The sequence below is a fragment of the Eschrichtius robustus genome, chromosome 3 (assembly GCF_028021215.1).
Source record: "Eschrichtius robustus isolate mEscRob2 chromosome 3, mEscRob2.pri, whole genome shotgun sequence".
NCBI lineage: Eukaryota > Metazoa > Chordata > Mammalia > Artiodactyla > Eschrichtiidae > Eschrichtius > Eschrichtius robustus.
Window position 1 is genome coordinate 164920734 of NC_090826.1, and position 23813 is coordinate 164944546.

At 34.1% G+C, this 23813-nt stretch overlaps 1 protein-coding gene across 7 annotated transcripts in view; it reads left to right on the forward strand.

Moving 5' to 3' along the window:
• The window catches only part of CDC42BPA (CDC42 binding protein kinase alpha), a 320607-nt gene that overhangs the window by 253018 nt on the left and 43776 nt on the right, over positions 1-23813 (forward strand). For 3 of the 7 annotated variants that reach the window (XM_068541719.1, XM_068541722.1, XM_068541724.1), the window contains 5 exons: positions 2856-2961; positions 3390-3538; positions 5015-5106; positions 7444-7520; positions 23443-23547. In XM_068541719.1, coding sequence (XP_068397820.1) covers positions 2856-2961; positions 3390-3538; positions 5015-5106; positions 7444-7520; positions 23443-23547 — 529 coding nt within the window. Of the gene's footprint in view, positions 1-2855; positions 2962-3389; positions 3539-5014; positions 5107-7443; positions 7521-8591; positions 8640-16368; positions 16408-23442; positions 23548-23813 lie in introns of all 7 variants that reach the window. The other 4 variants (XM_068541721.1, XM_068541723.1, XM_068541725.1 and 1 more) reach the window with 3 other exon arrangements.

Genomic DNA, 23813 nt, shown 5'->3' on the forward strand with positions numbered 1-23813 from the left:
TGTGGAGGCAGAGGCCAGCGTGACGTTGCACCAGCCTGAGGTGCGCCGTGCGTTTTCCCGGGGAAGTTGTCCCTGGATCACGGGACCCTGGCAGTGGCGGGCTGCACAGGCTCCCGGGAGGGGAGGTGTGGGTAGTGACCTGGGCTTGCACACAGGCTTCTTGGTGGCGGCAGCAGCAGCCTTAGCGTCCCATGCCCGTCTCTGGTGTCCGCGCTGACAGCCGTGGCTCGCGCCTGTCTCTGGAGCTCCTTTAAGCGGCGCTCTTAATCCCTTCTCCTCATGCACCAGGAAACAAAGAGGCAAGAAAAAGTCTCTTGCCTGTTCAGCAGCTCCAGACCTTTTCCCGGACTCCCTCCCAGCTAGCCGTGGTGCACTAGCCCCTTCAGGCTGTGTTCACGCAGCCAACCCCAGTCCTCTCCCTGGGATCCAACCTCCGAAGCCCGAGCCTCAGCTCCCAGCCCCCGCCTGCCCCCGCGGGTGAGCAGACAAGCCTCTCGGGCTGGTGAGTGCTGGTCGGCACCGCTCCTCTGTGCGGGAATCTCTCCGCTTTGCCCTCCGCACCCCTGTGGCTGTGCTCTCCTCCATGGCTCCGAAGCTTCCCCCCTCCGCCACCCGCAGTCTCCACCCGCGAAGGGGCTTCCTAGTGTGTGGAAACCTTTCCTCCTTCACAGCTCCCTCCCACTGGTGCAGGTCCCATCCCTATTCTTTTGTCTCTGTTTTTTCTTTTTTCTTTTGCCCTACCCAGGTACGTGGGGAGTTTCTTGCCTTTTGGGAGGTCTGAGGTCTTCTGCTAGCGTTCCGTAGGTGTTCTGTAGGAGTTGTTTCACTTGTAGATGTATTTCTGATGTATCTGTGGGGAGGAAGGTGATCTCCACGTCTTACTCTTCCGCCATCTTGAAGCACCTCCTAAAACTGTTTAAAAAAAAAAAAAGTTAAGAGAATGAGTAGTGTAAACTTAACCAGATGGCCTAGAAGGAAGGGGCAAGAGATGGTGTTGGGGCTTAGGAAAGTGCGATGTTTTTAAGATTTAGGTTGGAAGTAGACAGTGATTATGAAAAGGAATTGTTGTGCAAGACCTAGGGCCTAGTGGAACTTAAGTGGCATGAGCGTGTAGTTGACCGAGTCTTTTTTTTTTTCTCTTTTCATCACCCTTCCCATCAGTAATTTTTTGTAGCCAAGAAAATAGACATAGGTTTAATCAAAAGTTGAGAATTAGTGGAAGACCACAGTGGTAAGGGCATGTGAATGTATTCAAGATGTAAATATAAAGCAAAGTTAGAAGGTATTGTTTTTTATATAATATTTCAAACAACATTATAGCAATTTACATGAAGTTATTTGATTTCCAAAGTGAATAAAACACACTGGATTTCATAGGTTCCTGGAAATGTGCATAAGCCAAGATCTCTGAGCTATGATAGATACTAAACCAGCACTGGCTGAGGCCTATTAGCCTGGTTAAATGGTAGTATAGTTTTCTTAATTGCTACTCTGTGAGTGTCTTTAGAGGAAAATAAAAAATGTCTTTGGAGGAAAAACAATCTTCCCCCATCTATATTTATTCTTTATGTTATAGATTAGGTGATTAAATGAAAAGATTGTGGTCACTTGTGGTGTCCAAAGTTAAAGAATTTTAGAAGGAAACAGCATCCCAATACACAAACTTTCTTAATATTTTCTTAAGCCACTTTAAAAGGCTATGAACATATATACATGTATGTAGAGCCTACGAATATGTAACTATCACTAGAGTGGGCAACTTCTTAACAGTGATTTTATTTGCTCCTTTATTCTTTTGATTGTCTTCCAAAGCACTTTCCCATCTGAGAGAAGAAGGGATCAAACCCCTTTTAAAGGGCCTCTTTAAGATGTAGATATGGAGTGATATGTAGGTAGACAGATGAATTTAATTCCTCAGGAGTTTAAATTGTAACAGATGCTGAATCAAGCCTCAAGATTTAAACTTGTCTGCTGTATGCTTCAGAGATACATATTGATTTACCTGAAATATACTTTCCTCATGGCTATTCAATGACCTGAATTTTATTGAATATAATTTGAAAACATTTCTCTCTAAAATCATATAATTACATCAGCAAGATAGCCTTAAAATAGTAAATAGAAACTGAGTTTCGGGAATTCCCTGGCTGTCCAGTGTTTAGGACTCCACGCTTCCACTGCTTCCACTGCTGGGGGCCCGGGTTTGATCCCTGGTCCGGGAACTAAGATCCCACGTGCCTTGGGGCGCTGCCAGGGCAGGGCGGGGGGGGGGGGGTGTAGAAACTGAGTTTCAGTAGACTTTAATCTTTTCTCTTTGTTATATCATTGACCATTTTAGAAAACAAAAGAGCTTTATTACAACACAGAATTTTTTTTTTTTACAGAATATTATACTTTAAACTTTCTAAATTTAGTGTACTTCAGTTTTAAGAAGGGTGTGTTGTGTTTTCATAAGATAAAAAATGGAATCTAATTAATAAGAAATCTTAATATTCTTTAGAAGTCATGTGAGTGCATGTGTGTGTGTGTGTGTGTATGTTTAATGTTAGATTAAAAGAGTATTAATTCCGTGGCTCACGGGTGAAGTTTTACTGATTTATCAGATATGTATAATTTGGACCTTCCTAAACGTGGCCACCTTTATCTGTAAATAACTGAACAGTTCAGTAAACCATTTCCCACTTGTTGACAGATAGTAGTGCTGTGGTAGACCTTTAAAAGAAGATATTAACATCTTTAAATTTCTGTCACTTTTCACTTATTTCTTTATGATGCTTTAAAATAATATATATCTCACTGAAGTTTTCTGTTTTACTTTGGTACTTGATCTCTGTCTTTATTTGCATATATTCTAGGGTCAGTGATGAAAAGGATGCACGAGGATATCTTCAGGCCTTAGCTTCTAAAATGACTGAAGAATTGGAAGCTTTAAGAAACTCCAGCTTGGGTACCCGAGCAACAGTAAGCTCTGCCATTTAGCAAGCAGGCTTATTATATTAGTCGGTGGGAAGGCTCCAAAAACACTGTAATAAATCTGAGTACTTACATCAGTTTGTCTAGGCTTTGCCTACTGTAAAGATTTTCATGAGAAATCATTCAATGTTTTTCCAGTTTAGGAAATTATAATACATAGCTGCTTAACTATAATTTGTGTGGCTAGCCATTAATGGTAATAACCATAAAAAATAAATGCATTTATAATGTGAGTCTACAGTTATTTCTGAATTTAATGAAAAATAATATATTTTCACAAGTAATAGTTCTCTTTAATTCTTTAATTAGGGAAAGATAGTTCTTTTAAATAGTTTCCAAATTCACGTATATTACTAAACTTAAATGTTAAAAATAAAATCGAATGGAGCTAAAAACGCAGTCATATTATTTCATAGGATATGCCCTGGAAAATGCGTCGTTTTGCAAAACTGGATATGTCAGCTAGACTGGAGTTGCAGTCAGCTCTGGATGCAGAAATAAGAGCTAAGCAGGCCATCCAAGAAGAGTTGAATAAAGTTAAAGCGTCTAACATCATAACAGAATGGTAAGACTGAATAATATAGTCCCACTAGAGTGATTTCTAATTTGGTCCAAAAGTATCTGGAGAGAAGTTACATGTTTAGTTTCCTACCTATCCCTTTTTTTTTTTTTAAGTGATGACCATAAAAAAACTATGAATATTTGAAAATGAATTGATGATTTTAGGCCTTGTGTGCAGTGATGCAATTTTAATACAGCTTTGTTTCTATCTGACTTGTCCTTAAAGTGGAATTAATACTACTAATATTCTGTTATTTACTTTTCCCCTTATTTGTAAAATTCACTCTCAAATTTTATTCTATTAAATCCAAAATAATCTTTTGTTCAAGAATATCACATTAGTCTAAAATTGCAGCATAGAGTCAGAACAAAATATAGTCATCTGAAAATTCTGGCCTCTACCATAGATTCTTTTACACATGAAGTTTCAAGTGATGGTAAATTTCATAAAGGTAGAATATACTTAAGTTACCCTTTCTTTCATGTTATGTATTAAAAAAAGTGTATCACCCACAGGTCCAGGACAGTTAGCTAATGAACACATTCCCTCCATTCTTACCACAACAGTAGAATAAATCATACTCGGAATAAATAAATGATAAAAGGAAACTCGTAATTGGATTGGTTCAAGAATAGGTTATAGAGGAATAAGGTGATATAGAGGAACAGTAGAAAGTTCATGTTACAACTCAAAATATAAATAGAAAAATCCATTTGGTGCTTAGAATACCAAATGTTGCAAAGGCATTCAGTCATGAAAAGAAATATACTCCCATAAATTCGGTTTTTAATGGTATGAAGCACCCCAGTTGAATTATAAATTCTTGCTATGAATTATCCAGTCATAAATTAAGTATGCTTTACTGAAATGTGCTAGTGTAACATTGAATATGGAAAAAAACTGTTTTTGGAGAATATGAATTGATCCCAACATAAAGAACTGCTAAATGTCATTCTTTGTATTGTAATTTGGAATAAGTGTGATCTTTCTGCTTATGCTTAGGACATATAAATTTACATATTTGTTCATAAATCAGGAATGTGAGTAAAACTGAAAATTATAAATTTATTCACTTTCATGGTTCTCTATGAAAGAAGTCTAACAGAATTCTAAAATTAACCTTTGATTTTATGACATTTTTTAATTTAATAATGTAGCTCAGAGCCAGCAGCTTTTCTATAAAAGGAAAGATAATAAATACTTTAGGGCTTGTAAGCCATATAGTTTCTGTCTGCTCAACTCTGCTGTTGAGTACAAAAGCAGCCACAGACAGCATATAAATGAATGAGCCTGACTGGGTTCCAGTAAATCTTTATTTACGCAAGAGTAGATGACAGGCTAGATTTGTCCTTCCTGCAGTAGTTTTCAGTTCCCTACATTATCATGACTGACATTTAAACCAATTAAGTTCAACTACATACATGATGGCTCACTAACCAACAATATGAATAATGACATTTTTCCTTTTTTTCCCTTAAGTAAACTAAAAGATTCAGAGAAGAAGAACTTGGAACTACTATCAGAAATTGAACAACTGATAAAGGACACTGAAGAGCTTAGATCTGAAAAGGGTATGGGAATGTGTTTTGCATCAACCAGGACTTAATGTTCTGTTATGAATACGTTTTATTATACAAGAATCAGCCTATTGTGTAGGCAGGAGAATTGTTCACATACACAATTCTGGCACTCATTTATAGATGTATGTGTATATGGCGCGCACACACACATTTGGTAGACAAGTCTCCTGGGTCATTTTGTTTTACTTGATACACATTGTTTAAAGATTTCTTAACAGAAAACTCACTTTGCCATACATTTGACTGTTTTTTCAGGACCACGGACTATATCATGAACAATATTTTTGTGATTGGAAAAGTTTGTTTTTATCATATACTTTATACTATTCTCAAATGTTATAGGGGATCCACTCTCAGGGTAGTTGACGAAATAATGTATGAAATAACTAAAGATTAACCTAATCCAGTATTAGAAAGGCAATTCAATGACAAAGAATTATTTGGGCATTTCGATGTCTTCTTCCATGTTTGATACTCAAATTGCTTGCCCTGTGGGATTTTCCAGGATTTATTCCCATTTTCTTGAAAACATTACTTGAGCATTTTTTCATTAATTTAAAAAGTAACTAGGAGTGCTTGGTAGCTTTATTACATGAACTTCAATGTTCTTTCTATAACATGGGCATTAAGAATGTGAAGATTTAATTTTTTTAAATTAAGAATGTTATTTTCTTAATGAAAGGATCTCTTATATATAGTTGTTAGAAATTCATTTTCCTGACAGTATTCCTGACTGAATACTGAACTAGTTAATTGGCTCTATATTGTACTTATGTGCTGCCTTATCATTTCCCAGTCCTATGACACACAGTGACGTAAAGCTGGTTGGGTCTCCGCATCTCTTTTAAAATTGTGGAGGAAGGAGGGTAATCACACAAAGGAGTTAACATGAAAAAGCCATTAAAAGTAGTAAATGTTCAATAAATTTTTGTTGATTGAATTTCCTAGTGAACAAGAAGGAAGGAAGGAACCCAGAAAAAGTGAATTAGGAACTCAGATTAGGAGTACAAAGCATCATGCTAAAATGAGAATCAAGCTTAATTTTCATGTATGAAGAGTGGAAGGAAATGCATTATTTAGTGAGCAGAGGAAAAAGAATATATAAGACATGGAGGACCTGTGGCCCTAAAGGCAATTTATATAGAAAAGAGACCAGTGAAGAGTATGACTTACTGTAACACACCAGTTGGCATTGATTGCATCGTTTTAAAGTAGATCTAAACTTGCGAAAGAAGAAATCGTTTATCACATTGCAGGCTAACCTATGGCTATGGTTTTTTATTTGGATTTTGAACATTGCAGAATAATAAAATTTCACTATATGTTGTACCATAATAGTCTACTTAAATAATACAATGTAATGTTTATATAATGAGGACAAGGATTTTGTTTTTCTGCTTTATTTACTATTATATATCCACTATCTAGACAGGGTTTGGCAAATAAAAGGCTTTCAATAAATATTCATTGATGGAATGAATTTCTGAACATACTGCCTTATCTGGCAACTATGGTATACTATTAGAGAGTAATTCAAAAAGCACATAATTTGTTATCAGTTGATATCAGTTCCTTAAAAGATATGGAGATCAAAAATGTGTTTTGGTTGTTTCTCCTTTTCCTCCCTAGTATTTATCATTATGTGTATTTTAAGAATTAATTTGGAAATCATGTATTTAAAGTTAATGCCATAGCCAAGAGGTATGCGTGAAATTTTTTAAATCTGTCTGAGAAAAGCTAGGGTTTGGAGTCCTCATTCTCCAACCCTAGTTTTTCCCAGACAAAATTTTTTAATTTCATGCAATTTTTGTCAATAAAACAGTAAATGAAATCAGATTGAGGCCTTAGCAAAAGTTTTTTCATAATTAAATAAGTTTGTTGTATCACTGCATTTTTAATAAAAGATTATTTATTTTAATATATACTATATGCTTGATGAGAGTATTTCAAAAAGGAAACCTTGTTTGGTGATAAATTACCTTAGAAAAATCAGGCATAACGAGGGTCCTATTTTAAAAATTTTCTCAAGAGTACCAAAACATTTAATGTGCTTCTTAACAGTGTACTGTATAGGAAAAGAAATTCAGGAACTCAAGTAAGTCAAGAAACAAGTATTTCATGGAGTCTGATGTAATTTAACTATTGAGTGATATTCCAAGAAACACTAATGTAGTTTAGTTTTTTAAGTATGTGGAGTTAATGATATTAATTGGTTTTAAAATACAGTAGTTTGCGAGCAGCTTTTTAATAGATTCAGACAGGAAAGGTTATCCATGAAAATTAGTCTTAATTGTTCTAGTTTTAAAAAAAGTTGCTGCTGTCTTCTAGGTATAGAGCACCAAGACTCACAGCATTCTTTCTTGGCATTTTTGAATACGCCTACCGATGCTCTGGATCAATTTGAAGTAAGTATTAAACTTTTCATACATTCCTCTGCAGTCAATTTAAAATTTACTTTGTGATTTAAAATTTATTTGCAATAAAACTTTTATTGCATGCCATATAAGAGGACCTAGAATCTTATATAAACAAAAACGTATTAGGAAAGGAATACGTTCTGCAATGTTATGGAAACTTTAATCATAAACTCTTCTTGTGTTTAAGAAAAATCTAAGAAAGAGCTAAATAAGAGGGTCGTTGATAAGATTTAAAAAGAAATTTCATCTCTTTCCCTGAGGAACAGTAAGTGCAGAACAAATCCTAACTTTAAATAATTTTGACACTTTTCTTTTTTCTCCAAAGCATAGAGCCACAGTAAAAAACAAGTGAAAATGTCAGAGCTCACAATAGGGCAATGCTGGTTCTAGTTCCAAATCAATTCAGTTTTTTAGAAGTATACCAAAAGAATGCTTTTCATTAAAAGTATTACGTAGAGTTTATTTGGCACACTCCATTATAATGAAATAGTGATTATATGACTCTGTCATTCTTTGGTACTTAAATTCTTTGCTAGAAAAAAAAATTAAGATATGAAGTATATTTTTATGTCAGAAAATTTAAGTTAGTGATTATATCTTAATCAACAAATAATCGTATGTCTCTGTGCAAGGCACTGTTCTAGGTGCTGGAGATACAGTGGTGACCAAATTGACGAAGTCCTGCCCCTCAAGAAGCTTACATTCTAGCAGGAACAATTAGAGGCAGAGATTCTGTTGCTTACTTTTAGTTGTTACCTTCTGGAGTGCTTCCATTTAATTTGATTATTAATGAGCATCAGCTTAATACATTTTGAGCACAGTATATGAATTGTATTTCATTCTTTTGGGAAAGGAAAAAAGAATGACACTTTAAAAAATAATTAATGAATTTCTAAGTTTCTTGAGAAACAATGACAGTGACTGCTTTTCTCATTTATTTATTTGAATTAATGTCATTTGCCTTTCAATTGTTTTACAAAACTTTTGATTTATTATTTGTTCTTATTAAATTGCTTCATCCATATTTTCTATTTTTTTATTGCTGTATTCGTTAAATAGGATTCCTTTTCTTCTTCCTCATCTTCACTGATTGATTTTTTGGATGACGTAAGTCTTTGATTTTCAAACCAATGCATCCTTCAGTAAAAGAGATCAGTGAATTGATATGAAGAATTTACCTAGTAATGCAGTCAGTTTTAGAAATATCACACTTGATAATTTGTGAGCCAAAATGTGCTTCTTTCTTACTTTAAATACAATGAAGAGTTATCATTATTAAATATAATAAAGTAAAAATGTACTTTTAAAAATGTGTTGTCCATCAGAGAATCTCTATAGTTCCATTCTTTGCAACAATTCTGAAGACTGGAATGCTTATTTGATTATTGTCACTATAGATATATAGATATAAATAATTGCTCATTTTTGTTTTTCATAGCAATTTCTATTTCACATTCCCCTTTTCTTTTCAGCACTTTACTATTTAGTTTATATGTTAGTTAAAAGTAAACCTCTGGTGGTATAATCAGAACAAGTGACACGTTTTATTAACTCTTCCAGTAGATTTTATCATAACACAATAATTGAGTACAGATCAATTTTTAATGCCGACAGAATTTCTCTTCTAATGTAAAAAATGATTTTAGTTAGTATATGCACTATATTCACTATAAATTGACTGCATTATCATTTTCTCTCTTAAATTAATTGTATAGATTTAATAATTTAGAAGTTCCTAATGTATAGTGTTCCTCTCTTTACAGAAATACCTGACATATATGTTCTCTCTAATCCACATTAAATGGCACAATAATTCTTGTTGTAAAGCATTGTATTATCCTGTTGAACATTCTATCTTTACAGAAATTTGGAAATAAAATGGGTTCAAATGCAAATATTGTGCATATAACTATTTTTAAACCAGGGGAAATTCTTTAAATGTTTTATTTTTTGTGTTTTGTTAAATATAATTCTTATATTGAGGAGAGTATTAAGCATAATTTTCTACTAAAGAAAACTCCTGATCTATATTTTTAAGTCATTTTTTATTTCTTTGAAATATTTATACCAAAGTGTGCACCTTTCCGTTCTAAATGGAAACTATTTTATTATTCTTGAGACAAATAATTAAACTAGCTAATTCTGCAGTGTGATAAAAAGAGAACTCTTGATGTACAATAATATTTGATGTTATAATCTGATGTATATTTTACTATTCTAAAATACTCAGTATGGTATTTCCATACAGATAACATTCACCTTAAAAAGAATGGGAAGGAAGTTTGAACAAATATTTTAATTGTCCTTTCTCCTAGAAGACCATTTTCATTTTTCTTTCTAATAAACTCTTCTCTACATCCCTTTTTCTCCCACAAAAATCTTTGAATGTACAACACAGGAGTAGTATGTATTGTGGTAAATAGGTTAGCTCTTCTCAGCAGAAGCACATCTCAGCCCACTCCTATCTCATCTCTGCTCTCATATGCTGATTTCTGCCACCATCCAGCTGTAGTGTCTGTTTCCCACTTTTACTTTTCCTCCAGAAGTACCCTTTCTTACCCTTCACCCACTATTACCCAGCATAGATACAGTTCAGACATACATGTAAATTGTAAAGTAGTACAAAGGAACTCCTATTATAAAGTAAACCGAAACTAAGTTCACAAAGGCTGCTGAATCTTTATGATTTAGGCTCCAGCTCTTCAAGGGTGTGGTTTTTCCCTCATTTGCTTCCTAAGCACTTTCCTCTCAATTTATTGCTTAAGCACTTAAGTTGATTCAAATCCTGCCTCTGCCACTTTCTAGGTATATAATTTGAAGCAAGTTATCTAACCTTTCTATGCACTGGTTTGCTCATCAGACAAACAAAGATAATAATAGTACTAATCTCATAAGGTTGTTTGAGAATTTAAAGAAACAGCATATGTAATACCCTCAATAATATTAGTTATTATTTCCTTACTCTTAATAGACCAGTTCCCCTCCATTGCTGTGTTCTCTTTAGCTTCCTTTCTTGTCCACAAGTTCAATTTCACTTAAGTACTTTCTTAGCTCTTCACCACTCAGCCTTCCACTTACCACCAATGTGCATCACTATACTTTCCTCCTGTTGAATCACATTACCACTGGAAATGATTTTTACGTGTCAGGGCAAAGGCCAGCAGTAACCTCCCATTTAAAAAAATATTTTGTATTCTTAATTCATATTTTATGGCATAAACCTCTTATTTCTCTTCATACTTTGTAACTGTGACCACCCTTCCCAGCATTATCATCCGTTTCACCTTCAAAGTCATAATAGAATGTTGTTTTGAATCATGGTATTCAATCTTTGGCATGCTTGGGTTCAGCATCCAAGATGTTTTGTATAAAACTCAAGTTCTGTAGCTTCCTTTCTCTTAGGCATGTGGATTCTTAAGGATTAAAATAAATCTTGATTGTTCTTTGTGCCCAAACTAGTTACGTTGTTGTGCATGAGGTTTAAAATATGCGACTGCGCTCTATACTAAGTAGACTCTGTCTCTTAATTAATCCATAGGACACATCCTCTGCTCATTCTTTTCTGTTTTCTATCTCATTGGTATAGAAAAGAAAAAGATTATGTTGAATTGCAGTGGAATTTATAGGTATAGGAGGGAATTGAATTGCAGTGGAATTGAATTGCAGTGGAATTTGTAGGTATAGGACGGAATAAGGTTAGTTTTAAGCAAAATTGCACAAATGAAGTTTTCTTTTGTGTCCATACATCATTGACCTTCTCCATCTGCCCCCAGTAACCTAGTACCCTCATACTGCCCTCCAATTCTTCAGAGCTTTATCACCAGTGCCACCCCTCCCCCAAAATTACCTTCTAGTTTTTTCCTTAACCCTCCCACACAGGCCTATTAAAACTATAATTCTTTTACTTAAACAGTACACCTAATCACTCTCCTACCTCTAATTTTTCCTCAGTATGTTTTGCCTGTTATTCAAAATTCAGATGAATGCTAGGATTTGGGGCAATATGGGAAGACATTTGGAACAAGATGCTTTCCTTTTAAGTTACACTGTTTAGACAGCTCTTGACAGAGAGAAAGAGTATATGTAACACCAGTCCCTCCTTCCCTCTGACTCAGGCACAGCAGAATACATTCTCAACATTCTGTTTCTGTAACTCAGCGTTTGGAGTTTTCTACCTGTAGAATAATAGACTTTTCAAGGAGAAGAGAACCGTAGAATATCTTTAGTCCAGTGGTTTCAGTAATTATTTACCACAGCACTCCCACTAGTAGATAGGTTACTCTCCCATTAGTGAGAGTGACTTTTTAGGATTCTCAGTCTTTGGAGTAATAGGGAAGTGTTGACAAAAGGGTTACATGGCATTCTTTAGGGCAGATAAAAGGGGGGGGGGTGAGTTAATTTTGAAAGAAACTGAGACCATTTTGATTAGTGGTCCCTTGGGTAAGGCACTCCCATATGAGTTATTGAGATAGCAGTCAAACAGATACCAGGATCCCTTCTGCTGTGGAAATTATTTCCTCTTTTACCCTCATCTTTCTTCTCAACCCCATGTGCCCAATCCTAGACTGCCTGTGATACTGCATATTAGGCCCAGCGTCATCCTGCAGGTTACAGGTGGGGGGGAGGAAATGGAGCTCAGCAGCTTAGGTTTTCCCCCATCTGTTCCCTTCATTCCCACGGTAGCAGATCCAGGGATCATCAGACTAAGCTTACAGGAACTTCCCATTCTGTTCAGTTCATTTTCTCAAGTGAACCCCCAAAATGTTTGACTTGACTATATTCAAGGAATACTAGTTATAGTTATATAAATGAATGAGTTGCTGTTTATATTTGATAAACGTATTGTCATATATATGAAACACACGCTAGGTAAGTTTTGAGTTTTATTAAATTACAGTTCTGTACTCTGTTCATTTAACCTAAGTTCACAAAAATGGAATTTGCCCATTCATCTGGCAAATGCGAATGTATCAGCTTGCTTTTTGGAGGTTGTCTTACTCTAGTGTACTGAGGAAAAGAGTAAATCAAGGAATTAAAGCTCTAGAATATAAAGGTCAGACATAAAGGAATAGAGATAGTACCTTTAGTCCAACTGTCCAGTACTCCTAATATCGTGTTCTTTTCTTGCATTCTGGAATATTAAGAGAAGAGTAGCCTGGGAGCATTGGCAAGCTGAGTTCTACTCTTGGTTTTGGCCTCATATAGAAGCTTACTAAGATGTCCCAAAATATTTAATTTCAGTCCTGGCTCCTAGGTTCCTTCATTTATGTCTTGCCTTTAACATTGTTCTCCCTCCTAGGTTCTTTCATATTCTGCCATAACCAATCACAGAAATCTGGGCTTGGCAGCATAGGTTTAGCTGTATCTGGGAAAAGTTGATCACACGTGAGAATCAATGGAAGACAAATTTCTAAAACATGCGTTGTAAAGAGTTTTTAATCCTATGACCAAAGCTAGGCCTAGATCTTTCTGAGAAATTATGACATTTCTATAATTTCCTCCTTTAATATTTGTTTTTTAAAACTTCCACGTGTTAAGCACAACCTGACTTGAAACTCTCACATTTCAGAAGATTGGCATATGCAATTCTTCTCTAATTTAGGTAGTATGTTATATTGTATATTATATATCATATATTATATCAATAATATATTTGGGTAACTAGAGGAAAGAACCATGACTACATAGTTTTTTACCTCTTCGGTATTTTATTAAATAAGACCTCTGGCATTCATTAACTGAACCTTAAAATCTATTAGCCAAATTCTGTGTCCACAAGATAAATTACTTCTTTTGGTTTCTGCTTACCGTGCTTACCTTCCATAATCAGCCTTAAAGTTCTGGTGGCAATTTATAGACCTAGATATAAAAAGGTATATGATTGCATATTAAGAAAATGTACTGGTTTCCAATGCTTGCTATGAAATCAGTTTCAGTGTTTATAGAAAACCGTGGTATGTGTGGGTATGTGTAAGAGTGTGTGTGTTTTCCTCTAATTACACCATCAGGAAAGTGTAATTTGCTCTTTTCTATTGAAAATATAAAAATGGTCTGATTTCTAGGTAGCCACCTGGAGAAGAACATTATTACAATGGTAACATTATTACTGTTAGCTTAGTGATACTAAATGCCAGCTTAGAAAACTTGTTGTCCTTCATATGTAAAGATAGTTTTGAGAGACATTCTGACTTGTTTTTGGTATAGTGGTAATATAGTTTATTTTGAGCTATTCATGCTCTTTCTCATGGTTTTAACATACTCTAGACTTTAGGAGTATGGATAGCCAAAAACTAAGGGCTTCTCTATGTTAAATATTTTACCACTTTTTACATGTGTGGTACTCTGCTGTGCACAGTGGTAGATGCTAAGATAAATCAGACTTAGAAGTAGACCTCAAAATGCTTATCTTAGTATTAGAAAAAAATACACAGTTAATGTATTATGTGAAGTAGAAAATGATAAATGCCATAAGAAATATTTAGGTTAAATATTGTAGAATTTCAGAAGGATTCATTCAATATTTACGAAGAATTTTAAAATTTACAAGCCTTATGCTAAGCATAATACAGTATTTCCGGCCCTTAAGGATCTGAGTCTGATGGAAAAGACAAACATCTAAATAATTATAACACCAATGGGAGCAGTACAATAATAAAAGATATGGACTGCATATCATGGGAATATAAAGGAGATATTATGGAGCTTAGATTTAATCAGTCCTATATGTAATAATTATTAAAAGGCTTAACAGAGGAGAAAGGTGACCAGTTCCCTTTTGGACAAGTTAAGTTTGAGGTGCCTGAGGGACATCCATGTGGAAATGTCCAGCAGATAGTTTTCTAGATGAGTCAGAAGGTTAAGGAAAAGGAGTGAACTAGCAGTAGAAATTTGGGAATGATCAACGTAGTTGAAAATAGATTGAGATCTCCCAGGGAGAGATCGTAGCAAGAGAAAAGCAGTAAGTCAGAACAGAAACCTGGGATCTCTCACATTGAGAAGGGTGTGGAGGAATAGGACTCCACGTAAGAGAAGGAAGAGCCGTGGTCACAGGGGATGACTCAGGAAAGTGTCGTGTCACGAAAACTAAGGGAGTACAGAGTTTTAAGAGGGAATGGTCAGCAGCCTCAGGTATAGCCGGAGATACCTGGTACCGTAGGACAAACAGGAGATACTGATCTTATCAGCATTTCATTAGGGCAATCAAAGCAGAAGCCAAATTGTACAGTATTGAGAAGTGAATTGAGAGGCTAGGAAGTAGAGACAGTGATAGTATACCATTTTGAGAAATCTGACTGAGAAGGTTTGAATCCTAACTACCACTTAACCCGTTTTGTGACCTGTTGCAAGTTAATCTGTTTTCTTCATGTTTAAAATTGGGATCATAATACCTACCTTATATTAATCCTTCTATGAGGATTTAAAAAGTTAATATATGTAAAGTACTTTGAAAAGTACGTGTATATATTTTACATATGATAAAAGTTAGCTATTATCATTATTAAGGAAAAGAAGGGAGAGATTAAATGTTAGAGGAAGGGTTGAGGGTTGAGTTACTTAATGTTTGGTTGTTTGGTTTGGGGGAGTGTGGAGGGAGACAGATACTTCCTGTTAATCACTGAAGGAATATAACCAGGTTTGAACCTGAGACTTTAGCCTCCACCGTAATGGAAGACTGACTGGACTAAGAAGAACCTGTTGAGAAATCTGCAGACTTTCTAATCCTGGTTTGCTATTAACTCTTTGGGACACAGTGTTTAAGTCACCTTCCATCCCAATTTCCTACAGGAAGAAATAATAGTTCCTGTGTACCAATCTGTCAGAGCTGTTGTACAAGTAAAACTGATCATCTTCAGTGATGTTTCTTATCCTTGAGGTTTTCTCTGAAATCTTCTGTAACTCCTATAGACTCAGTTTATAAATTCCCTCCTCTAGGTCCCCATAAAAATCTTGTACATCCCTTTTCCAGGTTCCCATACAAACTTCGTACATGTCCTTATTATAGCATTTGTCACATTGTTGATGGCATGATGTCTCCCCCACCAGTCTGTGAACTGCCATACCCTCTTTATCTTTTAAGTACCTGACATATTGTAAACACTCAGTAAATGTCAGGTTGAATTGAATATAGGAAATTGCCTGAGTAGAGATGGTATATATTTGTGAAACTCTATTACTTGAGCATCCCAAATTTCAAAAACTTGAAAAATATTTCTATATAATTATCTACTTGATTGTTACTTTTTCTGAATTACTTAATTCTTTAATGTCAGAAAGGTGAAGGTCCCTCCCTCTCTTGATTAAGCTTAATGTCTAGTCAGGATGGACAATATTGTTGAAGTAACTTTTTGTTTTAATTCAGCATCAGTAGTTCTGAAGGCCTAATTTAGCTCTTATCATTGAAAAGAGTCATCTTTGAAAAGAGCAAGAATTTGGTAGATAAATGTCTGAAGCAAGACTAGTTAATTAAATATTTTGTTAAATGCTTACTAGCACTAAATCAGAGTTATTTAGACCTTTTTGTGCTCCCATTTCAAGTTGCCACTACCGACCTTTCCAGAAAAGAAATTGGCCATAGCTTGATGGACCATTATTTGGTGGGTGACTGTTTGTGCAAGGTCCAGTGAAAAACTTTATTACCACTCTTAGACCTAGCCTGAGGAACTGTTTCTTTACTTTCCTGTCTTCCAGTTTTTCCTGAAAATACATGTACTTTCAACCTATCAAAAATGTGTCTTTATATGTATGTTTATATACTTTGTCTGTTAATACAGTATTAGTCATTGAGAGTCACGTGTGTAAATATTTGTAACGTAGTATTCTCCTTTCTTTGTTGAAGCGCTCTCCATCCTGTACTCCAGCTAGCAAAGGCAGACGTGTAAGAGACTACTGCACTTGTGTGCCCGTCCGATGCCCTCTACCCCTGTCTCTTATCCTTTTTGCCTGTGGTTGCAGTACATGCTACTGTTTTCGTGGTGTATTATTACATTTATTGCATGCTTTGTGCTGCTGCTCCTGCTATTGCTACTCTGCTTTTCTGTACTTTCTTTTTTTTTTTTTTTTTCTTTTTTGGCTTTGGCCGCAAAGCTTTAGGAATGTTCATATAAATTTCTGTAACCAAACTACTAAAATTATAAGGTATCTTTTTTATTTTGATTGGGTAAAAGAGTGATCCTAAAGTATGCTTTCTAAGTTGGTCACATACAAAGTAAATGAGTTTCTAAATAATCTGATGTAAGCAATTATGTGGAGATTCTTAGAAATTTTAATTACGTAGAAAGAAAGCTTGATAATTCATATTATGCAAAATTCAAAAAAGATTTGGGATAAGGTATAGATCTTACTGATGATAATTTTATGTAAATAAGTTCTGGAGAAACCTTTGATAGATTTTTTAATGTAGTTCTAAGTTATATTCCTAAATATCTTGTATTTAGAGTTTCGAGGCAATGATGTTGATAATAAATCATTTATATTCTAAGATATTTCCAAGATTTAAAAAAAATTTTAGCATTCCTTATACATGTATTGATAACAAGCTATAAACATCTTCCTATGCTAAGGCTAGTTCAGTGTTTCTCAATCTGAAATGGGCCAGACACTACCTCTCTACCTCTATCCTGCAAGATTCTGATGTGCCCAGAGTGGGGAATCTGTTTGTGAAAAGGTCTCAAATTTTTCGAAAGCAGCCTCCACCCAAACACCAATATACACACATTCAAACTCACTAGTTGAGAAGCTAGCTGACACTGTTTGCTCTGGTTTTCATATGCAATGTAAATAACAACATTAAAAAGGAAAATCTGTGATAGATACAAATTTAAAATTTCTACTTGTCGGCTTCATGATCATTGGTATTGATCAACACCTTAAATCCAGAATTTCAGACTGGGAAAGTTCTAAATCAGGGAATTATCTGGTTTATGGAAGGCATGGTAAGCAATAGAGTGACCCACTGCTTCCTGTACTCTTATCTTTCTGGCGTGATGGAGGGTTGATTGTAAAATGAACACGATTAACCCTAATATAGCGCATGTTTTCAAACTACTGTTTAACAATGAATAAGCAGTTTCAGATACCAGTGGTATGGCCAGTAGAACTTCAACTTCAACTGATATCTCATTAATTAATGAAGTTTATGAAAAGATTGCTGGTCAACTGACTTATTGATTATTTTGACATTTGTACAGAGTTAAAACCATTGGGTATTTGGATTTATCCAATCTGAATATATGTTCATTGGTATCATATAACCTCTAAAAGGGAAGACCAAGATGTTGTGTGCCCCGTTATATTAGGTTCAAATCATTAGCCTATGGATTGACTACATTTTTATCTGTTTGCTTTTTAACGAATTTATCATTCAGAGAGATTTTGTTTTTCTGGTTAAATTTATCATAGATTAGTTATGTCTCTTACCTTGTAGACTTCTGGGGGCTTTGACCACCCAGAACATTTCTGTGAGTCTTTAAATAGGAAAAAATTTTGAGGGAAATAGCTGTTATAAGACCCCTGCTATTTAGTCTACATTTTTATTCTATAGAATATAAATAAGTCACACTTAACCAGAGCCTAATGACTTATAATTACATATGATTTTTTAAAATGCAGATGTGATAGGCTTGGTAATTTGCTTTCCAGGCTTCCTTTAATTTTTCCTTTATTGAGTATTTGACAGATAAGAAGTCAGCCACTTAAAAGTGGTAATGTCTGTGAGGGAGATGACTGAAGAATTACCAATTATTCAACAGTTAAATAGAAACATAGAATAGTGAGGAACCTTAATAGTCCCTGGGAACATCCATGAAAACAGTAGGGCACAAATAGTTACCATTCCTAACAGTGGCCTTGAATCTAACAGTGGCATACAATTTTATGTTACATACTGTGTTTTTAGACAAGAAATGTACAATACTTTCATAAATTGAAAATTCTCTGAATGAAATATCGTATAAATGAGGTATATATTTGTATTTCCCATGTGCTCTAAAGCCTCATTTACAATTTAAATAATGCTCTTTTTAAGTGGCAATATTTAATTAATCATAGTGTAAGAAAAATTTGTTATTAATGTCATTATTAATGTCTGAATACAGATGGTTATGGAAAGGTTCATAGTGTTTTCATTAATAGTGAGAAACACTGAGTATCTATTAGATTATTCCTTCAGAATTTAAAGCAGAAATTGTAAATAGCCAACATGTGGCTGGACTTTCTTTTGTGTTTTCTTAGAACATGTGTAAATTCTCAAGAGTAGATACTCAAATCAATAAATTGAAAATAACTTAAGGAGAAATTTTCATAAAGAGAAACAAGTTATATTATTTGTAACTAGTAAGATTACATTTACTAGTCATAACATTCAGTAATTTATTATTTGTTTTAGAATGATAAAATATATTTACTGTTGTCCAAATGACATAGACAATGTCCAATACTGTTTTTAATCATAAGAACAATTAACAGAAATAACTATATCACTAAAAGCTTGAGTTATAAAGTGTTTCTGAATATTAAAAAATTGGATTACCTGCCACTTTGTTTCTAAAATACTCCCAGCTACAGGATAAAGAAAATTGATGAAAACTGGATTTTTTCTGTTAACTTAGAGTTTTTTATTTACCAGTACAAAACAACATGTTAGATGTAAGCTATTTTTTAATCTATATCAAATTCGTATCAAGTGTTGGTATCTTTTTATTTTAAAACCAGGTTTCTTATATGAATGTTTTGCTATTTGTACTTGTTCAAATCTATAATTATTTTTGGAGTAGAAAAGACCCATTGATACATGTTCAAGATAAGTAGTTTTTGATCCTTTTTTTATTTATAAGAAGGCCATATTGCATAATTTGAGAAATTCTTGATTAGTGGGTCATCTAAAAATCAGCTGTGAGCCAAGGTGGAAAAAAACTTTTCTATTTTATAATACCATACTGCTCTAAAAATACATTTTGTGGTTTATTCATTAGAGAAGTCCTAATATATTCAGGAAACATTATGGACTTTTTACATGGCAGTGTTATGCATTATGGACAATACACTGAGATTCAGTTTTTCTGCTTTTTTTTTCCCAAGCAGTAGAGCAGTAAGTAAAACTGACATTAGAGTAGATGTTTCTAATACCTATTCATCGGAATAACTCCTTAAAGTATGTTTACTTAGAAAAAGAATCAGTTAATCAAAAAACAGAAAAAAAATCACATTTACATGAAGAGGTTTCTTATTTTTCTCAGTAGATGGCAGCTTATAAATACTGAGTGAATTGCTTATACTATTCAGTTAAGATTTGTTTCTAAGATCTTCCTTTGGATTATATCAAAATATACTGTCCAATTAATATTAGCTATTGTTCCTTATTATTTTCCCTATTTTATTATTCTTTCTATAATCATAAACCCAGTTATGAATTAAGATATCACTGCTATTGATGTATATCATATTTATTAGCTTTTCTTGCATTATTAATTCAAGTCATTGCTTACATTTAATGCTGTATTTTTTTTTATAATACAAAGAATTTTTAACTTCCTTGGCTTTAATATAATATTAGTGATTATATTTGTTTCAAAGGTAAAAGTAACTAATATGCTATTAATCAGCTGCTTTGCTGTCATTTTTATATCTGAATCATTGCCAATTATTAAAATTAATTTTAGGCTCTCTGTATATCCTGGCATATAGTCATTGAGTATTCTGAAAGTTTAGTAAAATTAATTGCTTTTTAGTAACTAGAATTACAAATTAATTATAAACGCATTGGTAAGCATGTAATTATAGATAAAATTAATAACATCTTGAAAACCATAGTCGTGTTGGGGTTAACACTTTGATGAAGAGAATATGTAAGTGATATTGTATTTTTCTTGTTACTGGTAACCTCTTTTGAGATATTGTTTACACTGGTAGTAATCCAGAAAGGAAATGAAATATTAAAATCTATTAATCTAATTAGCTATTAGCTTCTACTAGAGTCTTTTAAAAGACCTGGGAAGTTTTTTTAAAGTTTGATATTCAAGACTTTTTTGCCATGAGTTTATTCATCTTTACCAAACTTTTGTGTCCTTGTCTTTATGAGAAACACACTTGGAAAATAAAGTGGTAATTTTTAAACTTCATTTATACATGCATGGTTTTTTTTAAATCACAGCATCATTGTAAGTGGCATAGTTCAACTCTTTAATAAGGTCAGTTAATGCCATCTCAAAATATTATTTCAATATTTCTTACTTTGAATTTTGTTAAACAAAATTGTCTTGATTTTGTTTAATCTCTGGAATTTATTTTTACTTTAAGAGCATAAAGCTCCAAAAAGCTAGTGTGGAAATTTTCATTATTCTATTTTACTATAATTAGGATGGGTTATTTTTAAAATTTAAATGTTTTCCACTTCTGAAAAGCCAGTTTTAACCTCCTTCAGCTAAGAAAATCATTTTAAAATCTGCTCTCATTTCTATTGTTTTCTTTCATTTTATTGATGAGTTAAAATTTTTTAGGAGAAAAAGGTTTATAATGCTAGTAATTCTTCAGAAGGGCCAAGAGGTATGTGCTAAAAGCCTCAGTCATTCCTTAAGAGTCACTGATTTGTGTACTCACAGATTAAACTGTGATAGTGTTTTTTTTCTTGGCCAATATCAAACTGTCATAATGTCACATTTTCATAGGGTCATGAAACATGCTAGTAAATGTTTTAATGATCAACTTGATTTTTAGGTTTGACAATTTTCATGATGTGAATCCCCCCTTTAGAGCACATATTGGCAAAATGGCTTAAAGTGGTGTATTCTAATTTCAGCACAGGAAAGTATATAAAACAGTGTGTTCAACTTCTGTCAGTATGTGTCCATATGGCACAAAGAGCAAGCCTGCTTTAAAATTTCAGCCAGTACTATTGGGAACAGCAATGTCTTGCCTTTCTCATTTTTGAAGAATTTTTAAAGTAATTAGACCCAGGGCTACAAAGCCACTATATTAGTTATATTAAATTTGCTCCTCTCAGAATATTGAGAATCACTGTCTTATTTTAAAATCTGCTTCAAGTAAAATGGAACCAAATTGTTTCTGAATTCTCTTTATCACCTTTTTTAAACACTGCACTATCCTTCACACAGGAACTTCTGATTTTATGTCTTTTAATTAATCTATGGGCTAAAGGCTTTTGTGTGACAGGTCAGAACGTTAAATTTTCTTAAAATAATCCAATTTTTTTACAAGTAGCAAATCCTCTATTTGGACACTTCTTTAAAACTTTATGAGATCATTAACTCTTGATTATTTGAGTCAGTTTTAAAATTCTTATTAGTGTAAAATGTATCAGTATTGCTTATCAATTCCATTTTAATCGAACCTACTCCCCCATGGACTTTTTATTCAGCTTGCAATTAATATAAACTTAGGGAAACCAGAAGTAGATTTTTAGAAAATAAAAGACATTTTGCCTTATTCCCAACCTAGGGTCATGTTTCAGATTAACAATTTGAACTGATAACCTTCTCCATGGCTGTCCCTCAGTAAAATTGTGAACTAGGTAAAATTTGTCTGGAATCCCATTTTCTTCTTTCTTTTACTCTCCTGTTCCTGAGCAAAGTTCATTGTCAGTCTCCATGATCACTAAATTGCTTTGACTATCTCTACTGTAGAGTTGCCTTGGTACAACCAAAAGAGTACTGAATTTGGAGTCAAGAGATGAGATTCAGGCCTGGCTCTCCCACCTCATAAGGCATACTAGTTTTATGAAATTATCCACATCACACACACAGAGCTGACATACAGCTGGGATGCATCGGTTCAATGGTTCAGTTTTTAAAATCTGAAATACTCTCCTAGCTGTTAGTACATAGCTGTTACTCTAGGTCCCCTAGATGCCCTTACTGAGATCCTTCCTGTCCCGGATTCTCCTGAATCCAGTAGCTAAAGGTTTAAGGCCCGGCTGCCAGCCATCTTAGTCGGTCCCACCAAAGTCCTGCCTTGCAGTTTGCCAGAATACCTGCCCATGCCCACCACCAAGGGAGGCCACAGGTGGGCACCAGCAGAGGGCTACTCCAGTATTTGCCAGCCCACTAGCCAGTCCCTAAGATAGTAACCATAATAATAATAGAGAAAAAAAATTTTTTAAAACCTTTTTAGTACATGTTTAAAATCCTTAAGCTGATTACTCTTTTTATTGATTTGTAAATCAGTAAATGCTGATTTACAGTAAATGCTGACCTAAGTATTGTTCTTGCTGCACAACATATTTGAAACAAACTCCCTAACCTTCCCAAGTTGTCTTCATTGCCTTTCATTTAAAAAACCCAATCCTGGTAATTTTGAAAATTGCCAAACTGAATATATATCATTGATCGGTGTGTTCCATAGGATCTTTTATGCTAAATTTTAACCCAAAGCATCTTCAGTTTCTAAAGATACTTGGTTAGAAGGGTGCGACTGAGTATAAGTGCCAGTATTTCTACTGCTGCAAAATAAAAAGAGAATTTAATTTAGTGACAAAGCTGATAGGTTTGTTTCTTTTACTTTCAACTAATGCCTTGTAGAGGACCCAATTTCATTCTTATCAAGGACAAACTTATTTGTAATCTGCAGTACATATTTCTATTAAGTACTCTGCATTTATTTCACATGTATGATTTATTTTGTGGAATACAAGTAAAGAACATACAGTAGCTCGAAGTAAGAGATCAGTAGTGAAGATTGGAGCATTTTGTTAACTATTGTTATCTTGACCTCTGTTTAAAGCTAGTGGTTATGCTTTTGTATAATGACACATCCCTAATGTGAATATTCAAACTGAAGTTTGTTATTCTCCTTTCTCAAGAATGTTATCATGATCATGCCTTACAGAAATTTACTAAGAGCTGCACACTGTTTAAAAGTGATTTCTTGGGTTTTTGTTTTTCCTGACTTATTTTCCTAGACTGATCCCGTTGAGAACACATATGTACGGAATCCGAACGTCAAGTTTTACATCCAGTCAAGGTCCACATCTCCTTCCACATCTAGTGAAGCTGAGCCAGTTAAGGTGCCTCACTGGAGCAGTCTTGCTCCCCAACTTTTCACTTGTGTCAGGAAAGAGGGACTTGCAAAAACAAGTGAAATCTGACTCTCTTCTTTTAATCAAATGTATTGTGTAATAAGTCACAGTATATTGAAGACCATTACATTTGACTGATAATATAGATAGGATTATAAAACTGAAGTAAAAAATGGTCCCCCCAAATTCAACCCAAAATAGACAGAAATTTTATTTAATTTTAAAGTAGTCTTTATCTTAAGTAGAGAGAGAGC